We start from the raw sequence: 26,037 nt of genomic DNA on the forward strand, positions 1-26,037 counted from the left end.
CTAAGATAGAAATTATTGCTCAAATAAAAATAGGCTACTTGCTGTGGAGACGACACACTTTAGGCTATTCAGAAATTATTTGCGAGATCATTGCAGCCTGATTATTAGCCTATATTTAAAACATCTCTGGTGTGGTTTTGACGATCAGAAAAGTAATTTTCCTTAGGTATAGTGAAATAGGCTAACGATGTCAAGTGCGCTTCTGTGGGGGTTAGGGTGGGCGCAGTGGACTCGGAGTGCTGTCGTGGAACATTGGAATTTGTGGCTGCCCAGGACTTTTCTAAAACTTCTCGCTATCGGCCCTCCTGGTCAACAATAGGTTCCCGCGTGCCTGACAACAATCAAACGTGCCTCTTATCTGCAAAGTAGAGGGTTGACCCTAAAGACAGAAGTTATGCCTTTTATTATCATTAAAATTGGGAGAAAATCAAAACATTATATTGCATGTTATTATCACAGGTTTTAGCTGTTTTTACTTTGAACATTTTGAAATACTAATTTATTACATTTAATAAAAGAGGATAATTTAATTTAATCTTATTAAAGACAACAAACTATTTACTTACATAGAGATTTAGTATTGCTCACTTTAAAAGGCTCTTTGACAATCTTCATGTGATCTTCTGCAGGTACTGGAGGGGAAGCCTATCTATGCAGACTGCTTTGGAAACCTGGTTCCCTTGACCAAAAGTGGCCAGCACCATCTTCTCAGTTTCTATGCCTTCAAAGAGAATAGACTAGCGCTCTTCATTAAAGTGAGTGCATTCATGTCCTCTGCTGCCTTCTTCTTCTTCTTTTGTTGTGTTTTTCTGTTTTCTTTGCTCTCTCTCTCTCTCTCTCTCTCTCTCCAATTCAATCTTATTGCCATGACAAATCATATGATGCATTGTCAAAGCATTCACTGGAATAATAGAAAATACTCAATAAAACATATAACAACATATAAAAACATTGTTACACTTACTCAACTATGAATTATGCAGGTATATATGCATATTCATACATTTGCATGTGTGTGTCATGTTGTGTGTGTGTGTTTGTGTATGTGTGTGCTTGTATATGTGTGTGTGTGTGTGTGTTCCTCTGTGTGTTTGCACGCTTCTCTTTCTCTCTCTCTATCTCTCTCTCTGTCTCTATCGCTCTCTCTCTTCTCTCTCACACACTCATCTCCTTTACAATGTACAACTGACTCCACAAATATACCTCTCATGGTAAAAGATTCCCCTGACATCTGCTCTTGGTACTCCTAAACTGACCTTGTGTTATGTTGTGTTTATTCTCAGATTCGAGATAATACACAGGAGCCCTGCGGACGACTATCCTTCATGAAAGAGCCACGGACATATAGAACACTAGCCCATAATGCTATATGCAATCTCAATATCACACTCCCATCCTACTCAAAGGTAACAATCTCAGGACAGGCATCACACGACCACCATCTCGGTCTTTGCAGTCTCAGTGCATCTGCCTGAAAATGAGACGTTATTAAAGGTGTTAATTAATGCCTAATAGGTGACTAATTAATGAGCATATACTTTTCTCAGTGTTCTCAGTCTTCTCAGCATCTACTATGAAGTAGTATGCATTGCATGCATTTTCTTTTCCAGTTAACCATGATAGTATTGTGCATTACCATACATTTGCATGATCTAGGCACTGAGCGTTTTTAGGCATACGTTTTTCGCATTTAATGAGAAGAGCAACAAAGATGCAGTTGGCAAAGCGTTCTGTGTGAAAAATAATCAACACAGAGATTGCAACGAAAACTAAGATACTGATTTATTTTTCTATTAATGATCAAGTACAGGCTGATAAATATTGTGAGAAATATTGGTGATTATATGGGTAATTAAAGTATCAGCAAATCAATGATGATGAGCACACGTTTAGCTAACAATGGCAATTCAGAGATAACTTTATTGCATCTTGTCATACATTTTAAAATAGAAATGAAATGAGTATTTTCTGCCCATTCTCACCATGTTTACTATGTTCCAGATAGATTGAGGTTTAATCGTTTTGCCAGCTGTATCGAACTCAGTGCCTCTCTCACTCTTCCTGGCCTTGCCTTATTGGCTGGCTGCTGACTTGCTCCGTTGCCTTGGTAACTGCTTTGCCTGCTCTTTGTCTTTCCCATTCTCTCTTTACTGTCTCTGTCTTTCTATTTCTGTCTCTCTTCCTTTTCTGTTGCTTTCCCTCTCTCTCTTTCTCGCTGCTTCTTGCCCCTCAAAGGAATCAGATTCAGACCAAGAGGCTGAGGAGGAGGTAAACCGTGCCTCTTTTTTCTGCCCCCCCTCTAACTGAAGTCCCTCTGCTTTTTAGTCCCCCCTGGCTGGCTTCTGAGGCCGTTCTCTCTAGTTTGCTTCCTGACATTGATTCAGTCCCAGCTGAATTCAATGTCTGTGTGTGGTAAACAAGTACAGCACCTGATTATAGGACATTATTTCTCTGTTCAGTTTCCAAAATTGAACAAAGCGGGTCCCTGCCATCTAAGGCAATACATGTATAGAAATACTGTATGTTCACAATCTGGGACACCATTGATAACCAATCCATCCAATAGTATTCATCCTTTATGTTAAGTCTACAGTATAGCCATCCCTCTGTAAATCTCTTTATGTCACTGTCTGTTATTAATTTGTGATGACTGATTAGAAGTTAATATGGTGTTTAACTCTTGTGCCTTCTTTTTACAGACCACCCGATCGCAAGGAAAATGTAAGATTTCAGAAAGTCTTATGCACAAAACAAAGTTATTATGCACAAAAACTTGACACACTGTAAAGTAAACTTACTGCATGATGACAATGTTAAACATTTTAAAAGTGAATGGATTCCTAATCCCATTGCATGTATTGATTCTAGCTATACTAATAAGTTCCTAACGATTACAGGAATGTTACTGCTTAGGCTGACTATGGCATAGTGGTGCATCCCCGCAAGCTTAAGTGGTAGTACAAATGCTTGAATTTCAATTTGGTGGTCAGCATGGAGCTAGAAAGAAATCAAACACCAATGAAGCATCACCAATGAAGGTTATGTCTATTCTCGCAGACGCAGACATAGCTCTTGAATAACACTTGAACACTTTCTATCAGACTTTATTGCCCTTTTCGGTCCATCCACCTTGCAAGAGTTTCAGAAAAAGCCAATATCATGTCATATCCAATATCATGAGCACCAAAATTGACTTGCATTCATACTGTGGTGATGTTAGTAGCCGCAATTAGATCCTCACAGGCCTTTCATGGTAATGTATACAAACTGCAAAGCAAACTGATGTATCGTGATCCCTGGTCCCTTTTCCCTGTCTGTGAAACTCACCTTGTGCCTCCAGTGAATATTTGTTTTTCTTCATGTGTGAGAAGAACCCTCTCAGATTTATTCACTATTTCACACATGAATATCTAAGAAAAGAAAATAATCCCTTTGAATAACTGAGTTCAAATTGAACTATTGAACTATTATTTCACAAATTATGCAGTTCTAAGATGCATAATTCTGACACATCAATGATTGTGCATGTTTTTGAACTAGATATCTCAACGCCCCCATAGTTTGTGAATGGTAATAAGCACAATGTAAGATGCTCTGATGTGTGATGACAAACAGCAAAATATAGTTAGAAAAGATCACCACACTATGCAATGTCATGAGCTAAACATTTGAAAACCTGATGTCTCCTGTCACTGGTCTTGTAACGTGCTTGAAACTGATGACATCTTTCACCTGAGGCTGCATGTCTGTAATACCCCCTTTGCTTTGCATGGAAATAGCTTTGCTTACATATTCTCTGTGTGTGTGTGTGTGTGTGTGTGTGTTAGTGTGTGTGTGTGTGTGTGTGTGTGTGTGTGTGTGTGTATGCATTTATGTGTATGCATTTATGTGCCTGTGTGTGTATGTCTGTCCTGTGTCGGTTCATCTGTTGCTATGTGTGTGTCTGTTGGAGAGAGAGGGAAGGACACAGTGAGAGATGGTGTATACATGTCTCTGTGCATGTGAATGTGTATACTAGAATGCATGTGGAAAGTGTGTGGGCATTCTTTATATTCATGTTTGCTTAACATTTACTTTCTTGCAAAATCTCACTCGCTATTTAATTTATGCAATTCACTGTTACTGCACATTATCTGGTTTGCATATGTTTTTACATTGTATTTCACAAGATATTTTTTACCAAATCAATTCATTTGAGTTGTCTGATGTTGGTATGGCCATTGGTCCCTTGAAAGAAAGAATCAATCCATAATTTGATTAACAACATATTTGCAAACATTTTTTATTTGAGCAATTTTGTCATGAATCATTGTGTGTCTATACAGAGATGTACAGACCTGCATTCAACCATTAGTTTTACATCACTGGCTTTCTTTTTGAGGGAAACATTAAAAGTTTTCTTTCTCTCTTTCTCTGTCTCTTTCTCTCTGTCTTTCTCTGTACAGAGAATGTACTTCTCGAACAATCTTGAGATGTCTGCTTACATGTTGCTTTTCCAGTGTATGTGACCCCCATTTCCTTGTCTTCTTGTCAATTCCTTGTCTTCTGTTGTCATCCATTCATATCTATTTTAGTTGGGCTCTTGTTATTTTGTGTTTTACACGGATGAATGTGCTGTTGTGGGTGTGTAAAAGCGAGTTATTTCCTTGCGTACTCCCTTTCTTGTGTTGTGTTTTAAGGTTTAGTTTGAGTTTGCTTTGCGGTCAAATTTTGCTCCTCAAGTCCTTCGGATCCAAATACTTCTATGCCTTGATCCCTAATGCCTTCCTTCACTGTTGTTTCCTTATTACCCAAATGTGATCCCTGATGTGATCCTTGTACTGTTCCTGTCCTGATCACAATTTTCAAATCTCTGTTCCCTTTGATTTCAATTTTGGTTTTGTTTACTCCTTAAATGTCTCTTTCAAAACGGAAGATGATGAAGAAACCTCTACTGAGACATCTACCCTGAAAGCTCATTTGATCAGAGACTCAACTGTGCTTGCGAGTCCCGACTTGCTCTCCGAGGTGTCAGAGATGAAGCAAGACTTGATCAAAATGACTGCTATTCTGACCACTGACTCAGCCGACAAATCCACTTCTCTTGAGGGGAGAGGTCTTGAAAAAGGGGTGGAAGAGGTGTCGGGCGAGCCTTTTGAGATAATGGAAAAAGTCAAAGAAGACTTGGAGAAAGTCAGTGAGATTCTTCGCAGTGGGACTTATGAGGGTGAACTGGCCGCAGCATCTGAAATGTCAGAGAGTTTTCCACCAAAAAAAGACGAGGAATGGGTTCTTCTCTCAGACAGTGAAATCGAAGAGGCCAAAAAGATGGCCGCTCTCCAGCCACAAGAACCTGTCATGCGGGAGGGTCGGGCCAATCGGGGGGCTCCAAGACCAAAAGGTGTGGCAGACTTGTCAGGCATGGTTCCACACCTAACAGGTGACCCAAAGGAGTACCTCCTGGATTTGCCCAAGAGCGCTGCTAAATCGTCAGAGGGTGAAAAACAAGAAAAACTGTCCAAAGGCACCAAACCGTCTGCCATCCCCACAGCAAAGAAAGACACAAAAATCCCTGTAGCAGAAGTAAAGAAACCAACCAGACGGAAAGGTCCACAAACTCACACAGATGAATCCAGTACTTCTTCCCCTAAGAAAGAAACTGACAAGGGACTTAAAGTGGGAGCTCAGGAGGGAGACAGCCATCTTAGTGCCCCTGCCCCACAAAAGAAATCACCTGTTTCACCTGTAGTTGAAGAGACACCAATAGGGTCCATTAAAGACAAAGTGAAAGCCCTTCAACAAAAGGTTGAGGCTGAGCAAAAACATCTTAAGCAGCCAGCATCTAGTAAACCAACACTAGGAGGTAAAGACAGCAAACCATCTGCAGTGCCCAAAGAGACAGGCAAAAAACAACAGGCCCCACCCAAGTCTCCAAAATCTGAATCAGAAAAGCTTGAAGAGACTATGTCAGTAAAAGAATTAATGAGAGCTTTCCAGACAGGGCAAGACCCTTCAAAGAGAAAGTCTGGGCTCTTTGAGCTAAAATCATCTAGTACTAAAACAGAAACACAGGAAAAAGGAAAAATAGAATCATTAGAAACACAACCTCAGTCTCCCACTCAAAAAGTTGGGTCAGGTTTTTCACAGGGACGTGAAATATCCCTGGATTCTTTACTTCCAGAGGCAAAACAAGGGGATAGTGACATTCAAATTAGCCCAGACAGAAAGCACTCAACCGACTTTAGCTCAGACATAAAAGCTGAACTTGAGGACAATGCTCAGTACCAACAGTTTAAAACACTAGCAGAACAGAGTGCCAGCACATCATCTGCTTTAACTATAGGGCCCACCACTGGAACAGACATGTCTACTACGCTACCTCCTGAGCTGAGAAAAGTCAGAAGTGAATTCCGGCCTGACAGTTCAATTGAGAATGGTGCGATGGAGGACAGTTCTGATAGCCTGAAACACGAGGGTATAGCAGAGTCTCCAAGCGCCAGTGTGGGTTCTGGAGAGCAACAGATGAGTTCTGAAGAGAGTTACAAACATGAGGGCCTGGCTGAAACTCCACACACAAGCCCAGACAGCCCCTCTCTGTTCCTTCAAAAAAGTGAAGAGCCCTTGCAGACCACAAAGAAAGGTGCCACCGCCATCCCAGTTAAACAGCATGAGAAAACCACGCAACGTCCCTCCAAAGACAAGTTTGGGGCATCTATAGAAGACTCGGCTTCTTCGGGCACAAGTGAGTCCAAGTCCACTGCAAAGGTCAAGGCAGTTAAATTTGGTGATGAAAAGGCCCCTCTTGCTAAGGAGATTATCAGTGCATCAGCCAGACCACCAAAATCTCGAAAGCTTACAAAGATGGGCTCTGAAACCATAGAAGGTTTTCTAAGTGATGAGGAATCCCCTGATGGTCATCCAGAACCAGCTTCGATTGACACTTTGGCCACAAGGGCATGCACACATCAGGATAGCCTAGATCTGCCTCTCAGACATCGAGAGTCAGACTCTCTCAGCCCCGTAGCTGATGACTCCTTGACCTTTAGTCACAGAGACTCTTTAGAGACTAGTCCCAACATGGAAGATAACTCCTCCCATAGAACTCCAGACTCCATTGAGCCCAGCCCAACAAAGGAATCTCCCTGTCATGACTCCTTAGAAAGTAGCCCCGTAGAGCAGAAAACCAACCTGTCTTTCCCTCCTGTGGTAGATGAACTCAGTGTGCCAACAGGGCAAGAGCAACCCTCAAGAGCCCCTGACTTCCCCCTAGACAATTTGCGTAGTAGACTCCTCAGAGACCAGGAAGCCAGTGCCGAGGATGACAGTTCTGAAAAGACGTCCCAAATGGAAAGTTCGGGTAAGAGCCCCCTCTCCCCTGACACCCCAAGTTCTGAAGAGGTAAGTTATGAGGTGAACCCCAAAACCCCTGACCCCATGACCCTTTCTGTTACCCTAAATCCACCCATTCCTGAGGAGGCAGAGGATTATGAGGCGGAGAGTGGCGAGACTCAAAGGAAATTCACACCAGAGGAAGAAATGTTTAAAATGGCTGCCAAAATAAAAACATTCGATGAAATGGAGCAGGATGCGAGAGGCAAAAAGGACAATAGAAAAGATATCAGATCCGCTCAGTCAGCAGTAGTGTCTGAAGCAGGACATGACAGCACCAAACAAATTGGACTAGTGTCCAAAGATCAGACACCATCAGGGGATGGCCTTGAGCACACTGATCCTGTACTGGGCTCAGTGGTAGCTCTGTGTGTTGAACCCAATATTAAAGTACAACCTCCCTCTCCTTTTTCAGCAGGTGTAAAGGCTGAAGATGTTCACCAAATGGACACCCACAGTACAACGGCATCAGCCAAAGCAGTTGAGGGGGGGCCTCAGTCTGTCTCAGAACAACACATCACAAATGCTCAAGCATCTCTCCCTGCCAAAGTTTGTACTGAACCTCTTCAGGTAGTACAGTCCCTTAAGGTGTCTCCATCCTCATCTGAGGGGGCTGCTAATATAACAGATGAACAAAAGGAAGCATGTTTGAGAAAATCGAGAGAAATTAAGGATGATGATGGCAGAGGAGTAGTACAGGTGACAGATCTTCTTGAGCGTGACAGTGCTAAAGCACCATGCCAAGCAGAAAGAAATATAACAGATGAGGTGAAGGGTGATCACATGAAACATTCAGGGGCATCTGACATAGGTGTAGATAGAGTAGATGCCTCCATTGTTATTGGACATGGGGGGGAAACATTCAAACCGGAAGTGTGCATTTATGATGATACCGAGGATTATGAAGAAGAGGAGGAACGTCCAAAAACAGAATCAAAGGGAGTCACAGCAAGATCAGAAATGGACCCCTGGAGCACAATGCGGGAGGATGATGATGCTTTTGCAGCCAGGGTAAAAGAAGAAGAGCAAAAAATCCTGAGTCTAGCAGTTGAACGCCAGTCCCAGGCTGCAACGCCTGACACAACTCCTGGGAGGACACCCACAGAGGATGGAACACCGACTAGTGAACCAAATCCTTTTCTCTTTCAAGAAGGCAAGCTTTTCGAAATGACCAGAAGTGGTGCTATTGACATGACTAAAAGGAGCTATGAGGAGGAAGGGTTTGCTTTCTTCCAGATAGGGGAACAGCCTATTGAAGAGGCAGTTGCAGAGGAGGCCAGGGAAGAGGCTGCTGCAGAGCCCACTGCAACTGAGGCTGAGGTTGGTATGAACTTAACCCTTCAAATAAAACCAGAAGAGGAAGATAAACCATCCAAGGACACTACTGATTCCTCTCAACCTTCTTCAGTAGACGATGATCAGGCAGGTTCTAAGTCAGATGCCTCAAAATCTAGAATTCCCATTAAAATGGGCTTGTCTGTATCAACAAAAACTTTAAAGACAGATTCAATCACACCCGACGCAGTAGAACCCAAGTTTGAAAAGGTTGCTGAGGAAACCCTTGTAGCAGTTGATCTCAGTTCCCCTGATCAAATTATTGCCAATGTTCAGACAGCTGTCACCACAGTAACTAGGTCAGTGTATTCCCAACAGGACCAAGAATCTTCTGATTCCTCACCAGAGGATCAGCACTCAGTAATTGAACTCCCTAAATCTCCCGAAAAGCCCACCCCTTCCCCAAGTATTGAAAAGTTATCAAAGGGTTCAGCCAAATCTGGCTCAGGAAAAGTAGGTGCTGCAGCAAGAAAAGACACTCCTTCAGCTGAGAGTCCCAAATCAAGAATACCTGTTAAGGCCAGCTCTATAAAGTCGGATAGTACATCAGAGTCCTCAGTCAGGCGAGCTGAATCACTCAAAGACAAAAAGTCAAAGCTGCCAGCAAAACCTGAAACTAGGAGAAAATCTGAGACAGATACAGGTCCCTCCACTGGTTCCAGAATCAAGAAGTCTTCCACAACTACACGCTCTGTTGAGAGTGACTTGACAAAAAAGCCAACAAAAAAGGACCAAGGTCGCCCAGCTAGTAGTGAATCATCCACCAAACCCAAGACATTTCAGTCCAGATTGCCAGTTAGAGGCAAGCCATCACAAACATCTACACCAGACAAAGAGACCAAAAAAGAGCATCCCCAAGAGTCTCCCAAGCAGTCTCTAGAGTTTTTTTCAGAGATAAGTGATGAAGCAGCAAAAGTTGTAGAGAGATTGGCACAAGCAGAGAGGGAGCAGGAGAAAGTGGATGAGCTGGAGGCGTCTGCCATGTCTGATGACGAAAGCAGCACCATAGACACTTCTGTCATAGAGGTGGATGCTTTCCCTGACATACACTTGCCACTTCCCGAAGGCGTCTTTGTCGTTAGACCACGCTGGGATGACACCATCGAGACGCAGATGGAAAGAATCCCCGACGATAAACCCCAAGCCCGAAGTCAAGGTATCCCCCCTTCTCATGGGGCCCATTCTCTCTGTCTTCCGCCTCACCTTGCTAGCGACGAAGGTGCTGCCTCTCTGTGATGTAGCTAAGGCTTCAACTTTCTGTGGTTGCTTCTGTGTTGTTCTGGCTGTGTTTGTGTTTGTGTTTCTTCTCTTCCTGTGTGCGTGTGTCTTGAAAATCTCAAGATTGATTTAAAGGCTATTTCATCTACAGCTAAATTCCTGTCAGTAATGATTCATAAGGATTTTCATTAGAAAAGTAGACCTTACCCAAAAAGAAGCAACTTTAATATTTACCTATACATTATTTAAGTAAACACTATTGGAATTGTATGATTTATTGTACATGAGGTAGGACTAATCTTGTATTTCAACAAGTGCCATGAACCCTCCTATTATGCTTTAAGTCTTTCACTAGTTTAGAATTCAACCAAATAGTTGTTTTTCAAGTCCACTTATTTTGTCTCTCTCTAGAGCCCCAAGAAGGCCACATGCAATCCAAACTTAGCAATTCAAAGATAGTCATAAACTAGTATATAAACTCACAAAAGTGTACTAATATTGTATTTAGACTGTTTAGATGATATTTAAGAAATGAAACTATTTGATCATAAATTAGCTTTTTAGCAGGTAATTGTGAGTATGAGAAGAAAGGCTGATTAGATTATGAAACATTGAGTAAGACAGAACAGCTCACATAATTTATTCTACATCAAAAGTTACTTCAGGTCATATTGACCCTAACATTTCTTTTTATAGCAGGTACACCTAGAATGACAAAGCATTCCAATGAATATATATTTTTGGAGTCATTTTGGGAAGCTAATAATGACAATAAACAGCCATAAAGATTGATCACTTTTTTTCATTTTGAAAATAGTTTTGGGTCACTATTACCCTATTATTAACATAATAGGAGGGTTAAATGATTGCTTCAAATGGCCTGATATATAACTATAAATAGTACGGTTAACATGGTTGAGTTTTAACTCACAACAGAGGAGGTACTGTAGATCCTGAGTAGATGTAGGAGAAAGCCAGTGAAAAAGTTTAAATCTGGGTACTAGGGATTGTTTCCTGATATACTTGAATTGAAAATGGAGCGCACATTACCTTCCACCCCCATAGTAGGTGTAATTGTTTAGCTATATTTATGGGGACCTTCGTTGACGGCTCCTCTGCTGTTGTGATGGCATTTTCAGTAGATCCACAGGAGGAGGCAGAGAGAAAAGAGTCACGGTTGGCAGTCATTGCCGACCATCTTGGCTTCAGCTGGACAGGTAAGCAGTCTTTGAAGGCATTACCAATTACTGTTTAGTATGCCAATTACTGTATATAACTAGTTAGCCATCAATGTCAATCATTATCTCAGCAGTTTAAATAATATTTTCCCCTTTATTTTCAATTATATAGAATTGGCACGTGAGCTGGAATTTAGTGAGGAGCACATTCATCAAATAAGAACTGAGAACCCAAATTCACTGCAAGACCAAAGCCATGCGCTAATTAAATATTGGACTGAAAGGGAGAGCAAGAATGCTACAGGTATGCTGCCAGTATGAGTCCTGCCAATGAGTATTTATTATAACTCAATGTATTTACAAATACATTATTGTAAATCACAATTATATTGTTGGTATTTATTTTACAGAGAATGTTTTGATTATGAAGCTAACCAAGATAAACCGAATGGACATAGTGCATCTCATTGAAACAAAAATTATCAAGTCCAGTATGGAGTCATCACACACCTATGCAGAAATAGAGCATACCATATCACTTGATCACAGTGAAGGTAATGACATTGGGAGAAATGTATATGAATATGCATGTTCAGTTAAGCTTTAATGTTAGGGTGTCAAGAGTCCCAAACTTCACCCCATAGCCACTTTTTTTCCTTCCCCAAAGAGAGAGGCCAATTTGGCAAAGTTTTGTAACAAGCACTTCTTATTACACGTGTACTAATGTTCTGTTGGTACACAAAAATACATTATGTATGGACAACATAAGTATGTGATATTACATATTGTTACATAGGTTGTTAGACTGTACATCATTATGTTGATACACTGGAACAAGGATCCCTTAAAATAAAGTGTTACCAAATCTTTTATATTAGACCGCAGATACTTAAAGTAAAACATACATCATAATACTTTTAACTTCATAAGCTGAAAGAGCATAAAAGAAAGATGCTAGGATAGCCATTTTCAGTAGATTGTCTTATACTGCATAGTTTCCAGGACTAATTTACTAATCAATCCCTTGTAAAGGATTCTCTGCCCTTCATGAAGACATTGACAGTCCAAGGCCAGGAAGACGGACAGAAGCAGCCACACTGAGGCCAGGGTCTGGTCAGCAGCCCCCAGTAGTGTCAACTGAGGACCTCTCTTCCAGCCTGTCCTCCCTCCATGACGCATCAGCACGGGCAGATGCAGACGTATCAGTGACGGAACTCTTGAGACACACACAGAAAGAGAAAGTGCAAGCAGACCTGAAGAGCGGACAAGACACTCTGTAAGGACCTAAAACCATTAACTGGACAGTTACAGTTGTATGGTTTACCAGCATCATACATTTTTTCTTTGTAAATGGAATACAATATATGAAGTATCTAGTGTGTAGAATTCTGCAATTCCTCACAAAATCATTTGTTTGTCACATTGTTTGATATATTATGTATGCTTTCTTCATAGGGGATTTGAAGTTACAACAATGCCTGGATCTGGACACCTAGGCACTGTCAAACATGTAAGTCCCTTGTTCACTCTGTACAAAGCTGTTCCCTGGAGGCTGCAATCTCATGTGCTCGATCCAGTCTATAAAGGAGCTGCAGACTCCCAACACTCTACCCCAGAGCCTTCCCCAACAGCTTTAGAGGCTCCTCAGGAGTTAAGTGCAGAGTTAGGTGCAACGGCAAGTGTGCCCAGTCTAACCTCACACACTGACGAAACTCATCATGAGTCAACCAAATCTCGTCGTCTGAGTCATAAGCGCGAAGGTGTAATTGTCACCGATTTTGAAGACACACTGTTGGAGTCCGAAAAGGCTGAGACCGACTTCTGTGAACTGTTCAAGGACCTAAGGGAGGATATTGGATCAAGCTTTTCTTCTACCTCCACAATCACCATGACCCCACAATCCAGTGAAAAGGTTTCTCAGTCCAGACAAGTTTCAACACGCTTATTACATGAAGTCACCATTGAGACAGCCGGTGCCCAAATCACTGAGAGGGAAGCTTACAACAAACAACACATTGAGGAGATTTCAGAGAGATTTTACAGAACCCTTTATGGCAGTGACTTTGAATTCATTAACAAGAAGGAACTAGAGGAAGTAAATGTTCCACAGTCAGAAAAAGATGGCAAACAGGAAGTGAATGAAGACAAATGTATGTTATTAAATCCAGATGAGGCAGGCAAAACTCTCACTGTCACTTATGAAGATGCAAGTGAATTGTCATCCCTATCTCATAAGATTGATGTCAGTCAAGCCACCCTTGACTTTGTAATGGTTATACCTGAGCTTCAAGTTCAAGTTTCAAGCCCACCAGAATCCAGCATGTTAAATATGGAGAATGAACCACAAGTTGACCGGCAGCAAGCATCATCCTCTTCCATGGAGTTGCCCAAAATTTGTCTGGTTGATGTGGATGCATCACCAGAAGTACTTTCTACAGTGTATCAGATGTCAAGTGATGAGATGGCTGAGCAGTCAGTTCCCAAACTAACTGACAAAAGATCACCATCACCTACCCCTCCAGGTGCAGAATTTAGATATGAAGTATCAATTCCTATAACTCAGCAGAAACATACAGCCACTATAAAAGAAACAGTTGACGATTACAGACCTCTAACACCAGTGTTATTGACACCACACACCATATCTAGGCCCTTGATACCAGATTCAGAATCTGATTACACTGCTGACCTTGAAATGTGTTTGCTAGAGGATAGAACATCTTCACCCGAATCAGTAGTCTCGTTTGATGAGAACAGGCCACTTACCCCTGACTCCCCCATACCTGAGGACAGACCAGAATCCCTAGGCACTGTCTCACTTCCTTATGTCAGAACCTCTTCACCTGAATCTGTGTCATCACTCACCAATGAAAGTCAACTTTCACCAGACTCTCCCATACCTGACTTCAGGCCATCTACCCCTCTACCTCCTGTGCTTGACTATGGCTTAGCGGAGTTAACTGCATACTTTGCAGAGTCTGATAAGTTGTTTTTGGAGAAAGTTGGTATAAAGTCAGATTCTGAGCTCAAGGTTGGAGCTTCTCATTTGATGGTTCCTGACACAGTTAGGCCCGTATCACCAGGGTCTGTTCTAGACTGGCGATCACTTACACCAGACTCATTCACTTATGAGACTCAGGAAAGAACATCCTCTCCAGAACAAAGCACAGATAGTACAGAGTATAGACCTATGACTCCAGAAGACTACATGTCTGTAGTCAGACAATCATCTCCAGAATCCATGGTATCTATAAATCAATACACCACATTGTCTCCAGACTCACCAATACCTCAATTTGCTGTGCAAGAATGCATCAGTATAGTTGATAGTGATGGGTCAGTATCACCAGAATTAACCGAATCAGAGTGGGAGTGGGAGTTAGTGCTACCTTCACCATTAGATTTGGTAGTTAGACCCTTTTCACCAGAATCAAATTTTTCGATTAATGAATACCGACCATTAACACCAGACTCGCCCATTCCACAGTTCTATTTATTTCTTCCAGAATACTCAGAGACACAGAGCAGGTTGTCTCCTGGGTCTCCTGATTCACTCACCTCAGAGATTGATGAAAATGAGCCATGGAATGTCCTCACCATTGACTCTGAACAAAGGCCTGAGTCACCTGTGTCAATATCCTCTGTTAATGAATTCCAATCCCTTTCACCTGACTCCCCTATTCCAGAATTTAGACACCACCTCCCTGAATCGGTCTCATATGTTGAACGATCTTCTGTATCACCTGTGTCTGTGTCATCAGACACTGAATATACACCACTACATCTTGATTTATTTGACAGTGTTTGCAGAACTGATTCACCAGAGTCAGTAATGTCTGACTTTAAACAGACTTCATTACTACCACTAGAATTGCTTGAAATTAGTCCAGTACATTTGGAACTGGTCTGTGCAATAAAAGAACCCCCAAAAAAGAAATATGACGATGACACAGGTTCAACAGAAGGGTCAACCAAACCAGGAACTGTACCATACAGTCCCACTCAACAAAAAAGAGATAAGGCAAAGAAAAAACACTCAAAGACAAAATCAGTAACTACACCTGAAATGGTGGAGTCTAAAAAAGGAGATACAGATGAAGCAACATGTAAAATAGAAGCAACAAAAGAAACAGTCATGATAGAAATTGATAAACACTTAGAGGTTGCTAAACATAGTAAAATCACTAAACCAGATTCTAACACAAAATCAATAGACTCTTCAGAACCAGAAAATCATGAAGAGCCATCATCAACTGCATCAGCCACATCTGAGCTAACAATACACAAATTTACCCGATTGGTACCTGAATTCAAACTTGTTTATAAAGCAGTTCTGACAGATTACATAGCTCATGTGTATGACCCACAATATAAGGGGGGGACATTCAATGATAAAACTGGTACTTTTGAAGTTACAGGGCACAGGCTAGAAATTGACTATAGAGAGTTCTCTGAAGCACTCTCAGTGTCACAGGCTAATGTACTTCAAACTCGAACAGGTATGGCAGAAAACAACAAAGAGGTGTCCCCTGCATGTAATGATATTCCTTCACCTGTGGGAAAACCTAAAGTTGAGTCTCCCGACTCTAAATCTCAAAGGCACGAATCCCCTGAGTCAGTAGTGTCAGAAGTGGGAAAAGAGAGAGCTCCATCACTTGATTCAATACCTGAGTTTAGGCCCATCTCTCCCAAATCAGCAATGCAAATGCTATCAGATCCCAGAGTATCATCACCTGAATCAGTTGCATCATCTAATGAGTTATCAGCAGATTCACCGATACCACAATTCTCTCAGTTTGTTGATTCAGCCTCTTTCTTAGCAGGGTACAGATCAGAATCGCCTGACTCAGGATTGTCTGATGCAGAAATTGAACTAATAGTGACTTCCAGGTCTTGTGATCAAAGACCTTCCTCTCCAGAATCAGTAGCATCTGTAAACGACCACAGACCCCTCTCACCTGATTCACCCATCCCAGAGTACACACCTACCCACTTTGAAATATCCGTCTCCATGCAGCCACACAGGTCATCCTCTCCGGAATCGGACATCTCAGACATAGAATACTCACCACAGCTTGGCGAAGGGTTAGAACCTCTGAAAAGGCCAGAATCACCAGAATCGATTGTGTCCGAACTGGAGGACCGAGCTCTGTCCCCAGACTCGATACCGGAATACAGACCTATGTCACCGGACTCAACCATGTTGAATGAACTTAGATTATCGTCGCCTGAGTCAGTGTCATCACTAAATGAGTTTAAGGCGTTATCGCCTGACTCGCCCATACCACAGTTTTCACAGTCATTCTTTGAATCAGACTTTGGGACAAGGCAGATGTCTGCATCTCCAGACTCTGTAGTCTCTGATATAGAGTATGCCCTTAGTGAGTTTATACTGATGGCCACAGAAGAGAGACCAGCCTCGCCAGAATCTGCAGGATCAATACATGAACAGCTATCACCAGATTCACCAGTACCTGAATTTGCACCAACAGTTTATGAGTGCACAAACACAGGGTACAGGTCATCTTCCCCTGGCTCACTGTCATCATATTCACTTGGTTCAGACATCTCAGAATCAGAGTATGAGCCACTGCTCTCTGAGTTCCTCATGAGAACATGCTCACCAGAATCTGATGCTTCACTCAATGAGTTGCAAGCGCTATCTCCTGACTCGCCCATACCACAATTTATGCAGCCATTCTTTGATCCCACAGGACTTCCCATGGGCTCACGATCACAGTCACCAGAGTCTGTTGGATCTGATCTAGATTATGCATTTTCTGACTTCCTACTCATGGCTACTGAAGAGAGACCTTCGTCTCCAGAGTCCATAGCATCTGTAAATGGCAACAGAGCGCTCTCTCCAGATTCACCGATTCCACAGTTTACACGGTTACTGCTAGATATCATACCGCCATCCACAGGGTACAGGTCATGCACACCAGTATCTGATATATCAGATGTAGAATATGCACCATTGTTTTCTGAACTCCTAGAGTTGGAACAAAGGCCTGAATCTCCCGAATCTATCACATCAGAGTTTGAGGATAGACCTCTCTCACCAGATTCAATCCCAGAGTACATACCAATGTCACCAGATTCAGCCATGGTTATGACTGATCTTAGATGCTCTTCACCAGAATCTGTAGCATCAACTAATGAGTTCAAGTCATTATCACCTGACTCACCCATACCACAGTATTCACTGACAATCATTGAACCAATGTATTTTTATACAGGACAACGGTCTGCATCTCCAGAGTCCGTAGTCTCTGATATGGAGTATGCCCTCAGTGAGTTCATACTAATGGTTACTGAAGAGAGACCAGCCTCACCAGAATCTGCAGGATCAATAAATGAATACAGACAGCTGTCACCAGATTCACCAGTACCTGAATTTGCACCAACAATATATGAGTGCACAAACACAGGGTGCAGGTCATCTTCCCCGGGCTCAATGTCATCATATTCACTTGGTTCAGACATCTCAGAATCAGAGTATGAGCCACTGCTCTCTGAGTTCCTCATGAGAACATGCTCACCAGAATCTGATGCTTCACTCAATGAGTTGCAAGCGCTATCTCCTGACTCGCCCATACCACAATTTATGCAGCCATTCTTTGATCCCACAGGACTTCCCATGGGCTCACGATCACAGTCACCAGAGTCTGTTGGATCTGATCTAGAGTATGCATTTTCCGACTTTCTACTCATGGCTACTGAAGAGAGACCTTCGTCTCCAGAGTCCATAGCATCTGTAAATGGCAATAGAGCGCTCTCTCCAGATTCACCGATTCCACAGTTTACACGGTTACTGCTAGATATCATACCGCCATCCACAGGGTACAGGTCATGCACACCAGTATCTGATATATCAGATGTAGAATATGCACCATTGTTTTCTGAACTCCTAGAGTTGGAGCAAAGACCAGAATCTCCCGAATCTATCACATCAGAGTTTGAGGATAGACCTCTCTCACCAGATTCAATCCCAGAGTACATACCAATGTCACCAGATTCAGCCATGTTTATGACTGACCTCAGATGCTCTTCACCAGAATCTGTAGCATCTATTAATGAGTTCAAGTCATTATCACCTGACTCACCCATACCACAGTATTCACTGACTATCATTGAACCAATGTATTCTTATACAGGACAAAGATCTGCATCTCCAGAATCAGTGACACCTGATCTAGACTTTGAGTCATTGGACCTTAGCTTTTTAGACTATACCAGTAGACCATCCTCCCCTGAGTCAAATTTATCTTTCAGTGAAAACAGGCCATTGTCCCCTGATTCACCTATTCCTAAATTTTATTCACCATTACCTTATTATTCTGTTTCTGTATATGGATGTCGATCTTTTTCACCAGAATCAGTCTTATCTGATACAGAATATGAATCAGCACTCTCTGATATCTTTGATTATGAAGACAGGCCTGAGTCACCAGTTTCAATAGAGTCAGAGCCTGATGATAGACCTTTGACACCGGATTCTATACCAGAGTATAGGCCCATCTCCCCAGATTCAGCAATGATGGATGTTCGCACAGCTTCACCGGAATCAACATCTTCACTAAGTGAATTTAAGGCATTATCACCAGACTCACCCATTCCACAGTTTTCTCCGTTATTCTTTGAATCCACAGCATTTTCTATAAGTCATAGGTCAGACACTCCTGAATCTCTGGTGTCAGACATAGATTTTGAGGTTAGTGATCCTTTTGTTGTCGCAAGTGGTCATAGGCCATCATCTCCAGGGTCAACAACATCCATATGTGAAAACAGACCCCTAACCCCTGATTCCCCAATCCCGGGATTTGGTCAATCTTTGCCAGACTATCACATATCGTTAAAAGGGCACCGATCATCCTCACCTGAGTCAATAACTTCTGACATAGAGGTTGACCAGACAACAGAATTTACATTCTGTGAAAACAGACCTGAATCACCTGATTCAGTGGCATCAGTAGATGCACCAATATCACAGATTACGAATGTGGTACATGATTTATCAACATCTGAAGAAATTATCCCAGAGAATAGATCCATGGAATTGCCCACAAGCATGCTTCCCAGACAGACACCAGAGACATCTCACACACTTACTCCATCTTCACATGATTCTGTTATTATTGTACCTGAGTATAGATTTACTCATAAGGCCATTCCAATTAACCTAATGTCCCCAGTACTGGACCCCCAGTACAAAGGTGAGACTTTCTTGCCCAAACCTGGTGTTTTTGAGGTTATAGGCAGTAGGATTGAGATGGCCCAGTATGAGCAAACACTTTCTGAAGATTTCTATGAGGAACATTTCTTCTCAACCTCATTGACCATCTCTGAAACATCAGGGTCTTTGACAACAGTGAGTGAGTTAACATCCCTGTCGCCCGACACAGTTTCAGAATTTGAGCGTTCATCGCCTGACTCTATGTTCATGTGTGGAAGTAGGGCACCATCCTCTGGGTCAGTGATATCAGTAGATGAACATAGACCATTGTCTCCTGATTCTCCTATCCCTGAGCATGCAGTTGCATTACCAGATATATTAGTCCAACCATCAGAGGGTAGAGCATCTTCTCCGGAGTCTATATCTTCATTAAACGAGAACACACGGCTCTCTCCTGACTCACCAACTCCTCAGTATAGACCTCCATCACCAGTAAATGTTAGCGAATTTGAAGCAAGTTGTAAAACTGAATTGGGTACAAATACAGCCATTGTGATTGAAACCAGACAGCAGCATAGTTTACATGTTGATTCTTCATGGCCATCACATTCAGAGTACAGATCAGTGTCACCCAGTTCTCAGCACTCACAGTCTGACTCCCGATCTGTGTCACCTCTGACTTCAGCATTTGAAACTGTGTTCCGATGCCCTTCACCTGAGGCTGCAGATCTTGGTGTGGAACACAGTTCGCCTGTGTCCAAGTATTCAATAGAATATAAGGTAGAAGAGGACCGTCCCTCATCACCTGAGTCATTAGTGTCTTACACACAACACGATCATAAGCAGAGTGTAATTGTGTATGCTGCTAAGGACAAGAAAGAAATGATCAAGACTTCAGTTACAACTGAGACTAAGTCATTTGGTCACTTGACATCTGAGGAAAGTAGAGGAGAATATGAGGATGTTTCCCAGTCCTCTGACATATCAGAAGACAAACAAATGAATACCCATCACCAGTCTCCGTTAATACCTGATAGCTCACCAAAGCCAAAACAGATTGAGGAGACAATCACAAAGTCTAAAGCAAGTCCAAGGGAAAAAAAGAAGAAGGCTAATCGAAAGGAAGAGGCTGATACAGATCAGACTATTGTCCAGGAGTCTGCTGAGCTACAAGCCCAAGACAAAAGAAGAGGAGATGAGGTCTCACATCAAGGAGTACCTGAGTTTCAAATCCAAGAACCTCAAGAGGGGGTAAGAACTCAAGCATGTCAGTGGTGTGCAGGTGTAAAATTATGCTTGAGAGATATTGGACACACCTTCTGTCTTTGGACTAGCTAACCATGGATTGATCACAGGGAATGCTTCTGACTTACTGGATTGACACCTAACATGTTGAAAGAGTCCGACTTAAGAGGAATACAGTTCAGATGTGTGATAATGGAAGTGCATGGACATTTGGTTCCATGACAATTGGTTCCATGAAATTAACCATGAAATCGTATTGACAATATACAAATACTAAAACATTGCATGGTTTGTCAGTTTCTGTAAGTTGTGTTGATGACAAGTGGTTATATGTGATTATCTATGGTTTAAAGATAATTCTACGTTTCTTTTCAGGTTGAGACAGCTCAACTCTCAGAAGGGTTAGAGCTGAATCAGTCTCTTATTTGTGAAAGTGATGCAACCATTTTAGATCAGAGAGTGTCAGTGTCGTCTGGACCCAGAGAAGCTCCTCATGAACTCTCTGAGCTCACTTCCACTCAAGAAGCGAAAACATTCCAACGATTTGAGTTTTTTAAGGATGATACTTTCACAACCCATAGAGCAGTCACACCCAATATACATGAATCCCCTCTACAAACATCTGAGTCAATATACTTCTCACCAATGTCCAGTCAAAGTCTTGTAGCACCTGACTATCAAGCAGTGGTTTCAGTTTCAGAGCACCGTGCTGAAGAAGCTCAGCCCTCACCAGGTTTTAGGCATGCCCTCTCTGAATTTGAGAAAACTCTGGCCTCATTTGGTCCAGATGCGGTAACCCCAAGACACCCCCCAACTAAGGGGCACCTGGTTCACACTGACAGCATCAAAACCGAGGACTCTGAAAGCTCTGAATTTTTCGACTGCAAACAATCATTCTCTGACGTCTCTGAGCCAGAGGCAGAGACTCTGAAGGTTTTGTCCGAAATACCCTACCACATCGAGTCACTCCCAGGAACTCCCAGCTTTGACTTCCTGTCCAGCCAACATTACTCCAAAACGGACAGGAGGCCGGTGTCAATGGGAAGCGATGACTTTGAATTCCCCATTATTTTAGAACCCGAAGAGTATGAATACGCTGAAGATAGGGAACTGGCTTTCGGGTACGAAGGTACGGTAGCCGAGGAGCTTCCCCCGAGGAAAGGGAATTATTATGATACCGATGATGAGGATTCGCTGGGCAGGGTAAGAGCCTGTGCATGAGTGCACCATTGGCTTGTGCCCTGCCTCCCTCCAAAGAAGCACGTCCCTGAGCTGTACTTAAGCGCTAACACCAACTTTTAAGAGATTTCTTGCCAGCATGGGATGCAATAAGCCTTGGGGCTGTTTTGAAAGTAATGCATGGGTTTAGTTTAACCATCACTTGCAGTGAGTGTACAGTAACAGAGGTGTGGTGGTGGAAGCAGTTATAATCCTTAAAACTGTGTGAATTAACTCAGAATGAAATAGGAATTTGCTTACAAAAACAACATGGTATGACTTTGAAAGTCTTCAGCGAAGTGGCTTTGTTGTTATACATGCATATGATGTTTTTAGTCATACCTCCCTATGATATTTATTTGGATTAGAACCAGGCTTATGCATGGATTTTGATTTTTTGATTGTCCGTTCTCTTCATCTTCATCAATATCATCAATATCATCATCATCATCATCGTCCATGCATCACCATAGTATCTTGCAGAACCAACAGAACAAGATAATATAATACATTACAGTATATTAATAGGTTTACAGAGAGCATTTTACAACACCTACTTCTCCAACACACACACACACACACAAACACACACACACTCCAACAAACCAAATGAGTGCTGTGCTTGTGGTTTATGTGATGCCTGTAGCTGAACAGACTAGCGCTGCTAACACACGCCTTGCTATCATAACACAAATAAATCCACTGCACAAAACCCAGTAATGTTTCTGTGACACCTCCAGGAGATAGCATCGGAGCTAGGTTTGCTGTCCGATAGTTCAGAGGAGGAAATACTGACCACGAGAGTGGTCCGACGCAGAGTTATAATACAGGTACAGGTTTGGGGTGTGTGAGTTGATTAGGTCCTGCAGCTTTAGTTTGTGTGATGTGTTTTTAATGATTTCATAGAGAGAAGGGTGTTTGTTTCCTTTTGTGTTTTGTTTTTGTTTGTCCTCTCCTTGGTTTAAGGCCTGTGGCAACAAATGAACAATGGCAGAAATGCATTTTGCATAGTCAAGGAAAAGGGCAAAAAATGCTTTATTACTTTCATCATTTGTTTATTTTTTGACTCCATTTTCATTTATTATTTTCTGGGTCTACACTGTAAAAAGTAAAATGTGGAAAGTATTTCTTCTATGACATACATTTCAATCAGACTCAGTCAAACCACAGTGTCATTTATGTTTACAGTGTAGACCTATTATGTATCCCATACCCCATGCATTAGGTTGTGGGTCTTGTTATATGGGCTTCTATAACAAGACTGAGGTTTTAAGGGTAAATTACTCAATGCTTAGTCTTTGAGGTAAAATAGTGATTTTGACGCTTGCCCCATAGACTCATGGTGTTGAATGCAGGATGACTGAGTTGTGTGTTTGTCCTGCAGGGTGATGAGATGCCGGATATTCCTCCCCAGTCTGTGACCGAGGAGCAGTATACTGATGAACATGGAAACCTGGTGGTGAAGAAGGCAAGCGCACTCTTATGAACACAATTCAAATACATATGCAACACAAATACAAGGTGTGAACAGATTGCCATGCTGTTGAACAAGGGGATGCAATACTGATATTCTCCAATATCTAACACCCAATTGCAATATAAGACTCCATAACCATCTACAGCCGTAGATTGCAATGTCCTAAAGTGATGTTCACCGGTTCACCTTAGATCACGAGGAAGGTGATTCGTAAGTACACATCAGCTGATGGAGTGGAACGAGAGGAGATGACCATTGAGGGGTCGCCGCAGGAGACCATCACAGTGGACGACGCTGATGGCTTCTCCAAAGTAGTGAAGAGGACCGTGGTACGGAGCGAGGGAGATCATAGGGAGGTTTGTGTTTTTGGTTCCTCTCCACCATTAAAATAATGGGATAATGGGAATATAATCAGCTACATCAGTGAGTTTTGTTTTCAGGTACAAGGTTAAATTTGTCCAAACTTATCCAGGGTGAGAAAATAAAACAGAGAAAACAAGAACATTTTATATGATTCATTTAAATATGCTAATCTTCAATATGGGAAATCAACCAGTTGAGTACATGAGAAAGTGGAAGATGTACTGTCTGCTGTACTATTACAACTGCATAGCTGATGAAACCAAAAGAGACCAAGCCAGTTTACCATGTGTGTCATCTTCGCCTGGTCAGGTGAGCGTCACCGAGCCGCTAGCATTGGGCACGGCCACAGCCTCGGAATTCGAGGCCGAGCCTGTCCAGGGTCGGAAAGTCAGCCGGGTGGTCAAGACCATGGTGCTGAAGGGCGAGCGGATGGAGAAGCAGATCGGTGACCCCTCGCTGGCAGCGGATCTCCCCTCGGCCAAAGATGACTTTGAAAAGGTCAGTGGCTAAATGATGTCGGAATGCATGTGTGCTAGTAGGCCTGTGCAATTTCCCTTCCATTTAAATCATGACATGGAGGTCAGTCATTTTTGATGAATGGTCTGGGAATATCCTTCCCTCTCTATACTTTGTAAGAAAAGGAGAGGGTAGCTAGAAAGTTTGAAGAGGCATGAATAATAAAGATTTTACTGATGGTCAGGCATATTTATGCTTTATGGAGAGAGATTTATATATGCATATTTGCCTATATGCCTATAGAGATTTATATAGGCATATTTATGCTTTATGGAGAGAGATTTATATATGCATCAAATCTTATGCCAATACAATGTGCACCATATGTAGACAATTTATGAACTTTTAATTGTCTGAAAATGTTAAGAAGAAAATCTTTTTTGTGAACAGCTGCCCATTTCTATCCCTGATTCTAGGCTTTGAGTTACGCTGGGGGATTTGGGAAAGTGCTTCTGCCTCATTTAGTAGAGAAGGAGGTTGTGAAGGAAGATGGATCAGTGGTGAAAAGGTCGGGTGGTGACTTGTGGTCTCTGCCCCGAAGCACGTCTGACCAAAAGAAATTACCCTTTTTGTCAGGGCATTCTGAAACAGTGTGTGGCGTGGTTTTAGAGCACGGCATGGAATTACGTGACTGTGGCATTAACATACAGGAAATGACCTACTTTTTTCATTTCCTCTCTAATGGACATCCATTATGTAATGAGCCACAAAAAAACTGCACATTTTCAGATTTCTTTGTAGGCCCATGGGGGCAAGTCCATGCTTGAAGTCTAAATCTCATGAGAATGGTGTGTGAAACTAATGACTTCACCTTTGCCAGTGACAATCCTAAACAAATGTGTGATCTCTGATGCATGTTTTGTTATCAAAACTAGCAATTATGTGCAATTAATATACTGCATTTACAGTTACAGCACTTACAGTTTTTGCACAATATTTTTCAGTCAATCTTTTTCGCATTTTTAACCAAATAAAATAAATGTTTGGATTTCAGTATAATACTGAGAACCTTTTATCTTGTACACAAGAATATCCATAGACTTCATTTTCACCACTAAAATCTATGCACCATACTTTTAAAACCAGTAAACTCACAATCCTATCAGACGCACTATACTTGGCTTCGACAGATTTGGCTCACTCTTGCTCTTTTATGAGTCTCATGTCTTTTCTGCGTTTTCGTTCCCCTCCAGGACCCGGATGCGTAAGACATGCACGCAGAAGAGGACTGTGATGAGGGACGGCCAGAGCAAGCACACTCACCTGGAGCGCCTGGAGGACATCCCTGAAGCCCTGCGCCCTGACCACCTGCAGCAACACCTGCGTCTGCTCCTCCAGAGCTACTGCGACAAGCGAGAGGAAGCAGAGAAGGGCGAGGAGGCGGAGGAGGAGGAAGAGAAGGAGGGTCGGCAGAAAAAGAGGGAGGAAGAGGAGGAGGTGGTGGAGAAGGAGGAGAAGAGGAAAGAAAAGAAGAAATGATGGTGTTGCTGCTCATTCACCATTTCACTCTGGTTGTGTTTTTGTGGCTCCTCCTCTTCTTCCTGTATCTCTGCTCTGGAATACCCTTCCCCAGAATGCACTGCTGATTCTCGCCACCTTGCTCTTCCTCTCTGTGACCCTCAGCGCCTTTGCTCCACAAATCCTGGAATGTTTTCATTCATTTTTTGGTTTCTTTGATTACGTAACTCCCCTCCCACCACACCCCCTTGTGGCAACTGATAGAACACTCTTTTCCATTGTTTTTATGCTTTAATGCATTTTGTTTTTATTTTGTTTTGATTTGCTAATTTTGTGACCAAAGAAAGCTTATCCTGTGTTGTCTGCCGACTTAACCAAGACAAACATAGTTACCTTTTTGCCGTGCTCTTTTCATACTTTTGGCTGCTGTGTTCTGACAAACAAAAAGGAAAAAAAATCAAACGGAGGGATGAGAAAAGCAACAG

General features: G+C 42.2%; 1 protein-coding gene across 14 annotated transcripts in view; it reads left to right on the forward strand.

Moving 5' to 3' along the window:
* LOC125289813 (ankyrin-2-like) overlaps nt 1–26,037 on the forward strand; it is a 74,464-nt gene extending 48,427 nt beyond the window's left edge. For 13 of the 14 annotated variants that reach the window (XM_048236828.1, XM_048236830.1, XM_048236829.1 and 10 more), the window contains 15 exons: nt 630–755; nt 1,284–1,406; nt 2,236–2,268; nt 2,700–2,721; nt 4,916–9,859; nt 11,061–11,138; nt 11,272–11,403; nt 11,510–11,653; nt 12,132–12,375; nt 12,555–12,609; nt 23,123–23,206; nt 23,407–23,571; nt 23,888–24,076; nt 24,511–24,602; nt 25,288–26,037. In XM_048236828.1, the coding sequence (XP_048092785.1) occupies nt 630–755; nt 1,284–1,406; nt 2,236–2,268; nt 2,700–2,721; nt 4,916–9,859; nt 11,061–11,138; nt 11,272–11,403; nt 11,510–11,653; nt 12,132–12,375; nt 12,555–12,609; nt 23,123–23,206; nt 23,407–23,571; nt 23,888–24,076; nt 24,511–24,602; nt 25,288–25,573 (6,717 nt within the window). In that variant the 3' untranslated portion in view covers nt 25,574–26,037. The remainder of the gene's footprint in view (nt 1–629; nt 756–1,283; nt 1,407–2,235; nt 2,269–2,699; nt 2,722–4,915; nt 9,860–11,060; nt 11,139–11,271; nt 11,404–11,509; nt 11,654–12,131; nt 12,376–12,554; nt 12,610–23,122; nt 23,207–23,406; nt 23,572–23,887; nt 24,077–24,510; nt 24,603–25,287) is intronic. The other variant, XM_048236838.1, reaches the window with a different exon arrangement.

This window comes from Alosa alosa, chromosome 24 (genome assembly GCF_017589495.1).
Source record: "Alosa alosa isolate M-15738 ecotype Scorff River chromosome 24, AALO_Geno_1.1, whole genome shotgun sequence".
In the NCBI taxonomy this organism is placed as follows: domain Eukaryota; kingdom Metazoa; phylum Chordata; class Actinopteri; order Clupeiformes; family Clupeidae; genus Alosa; species Alosa alosa.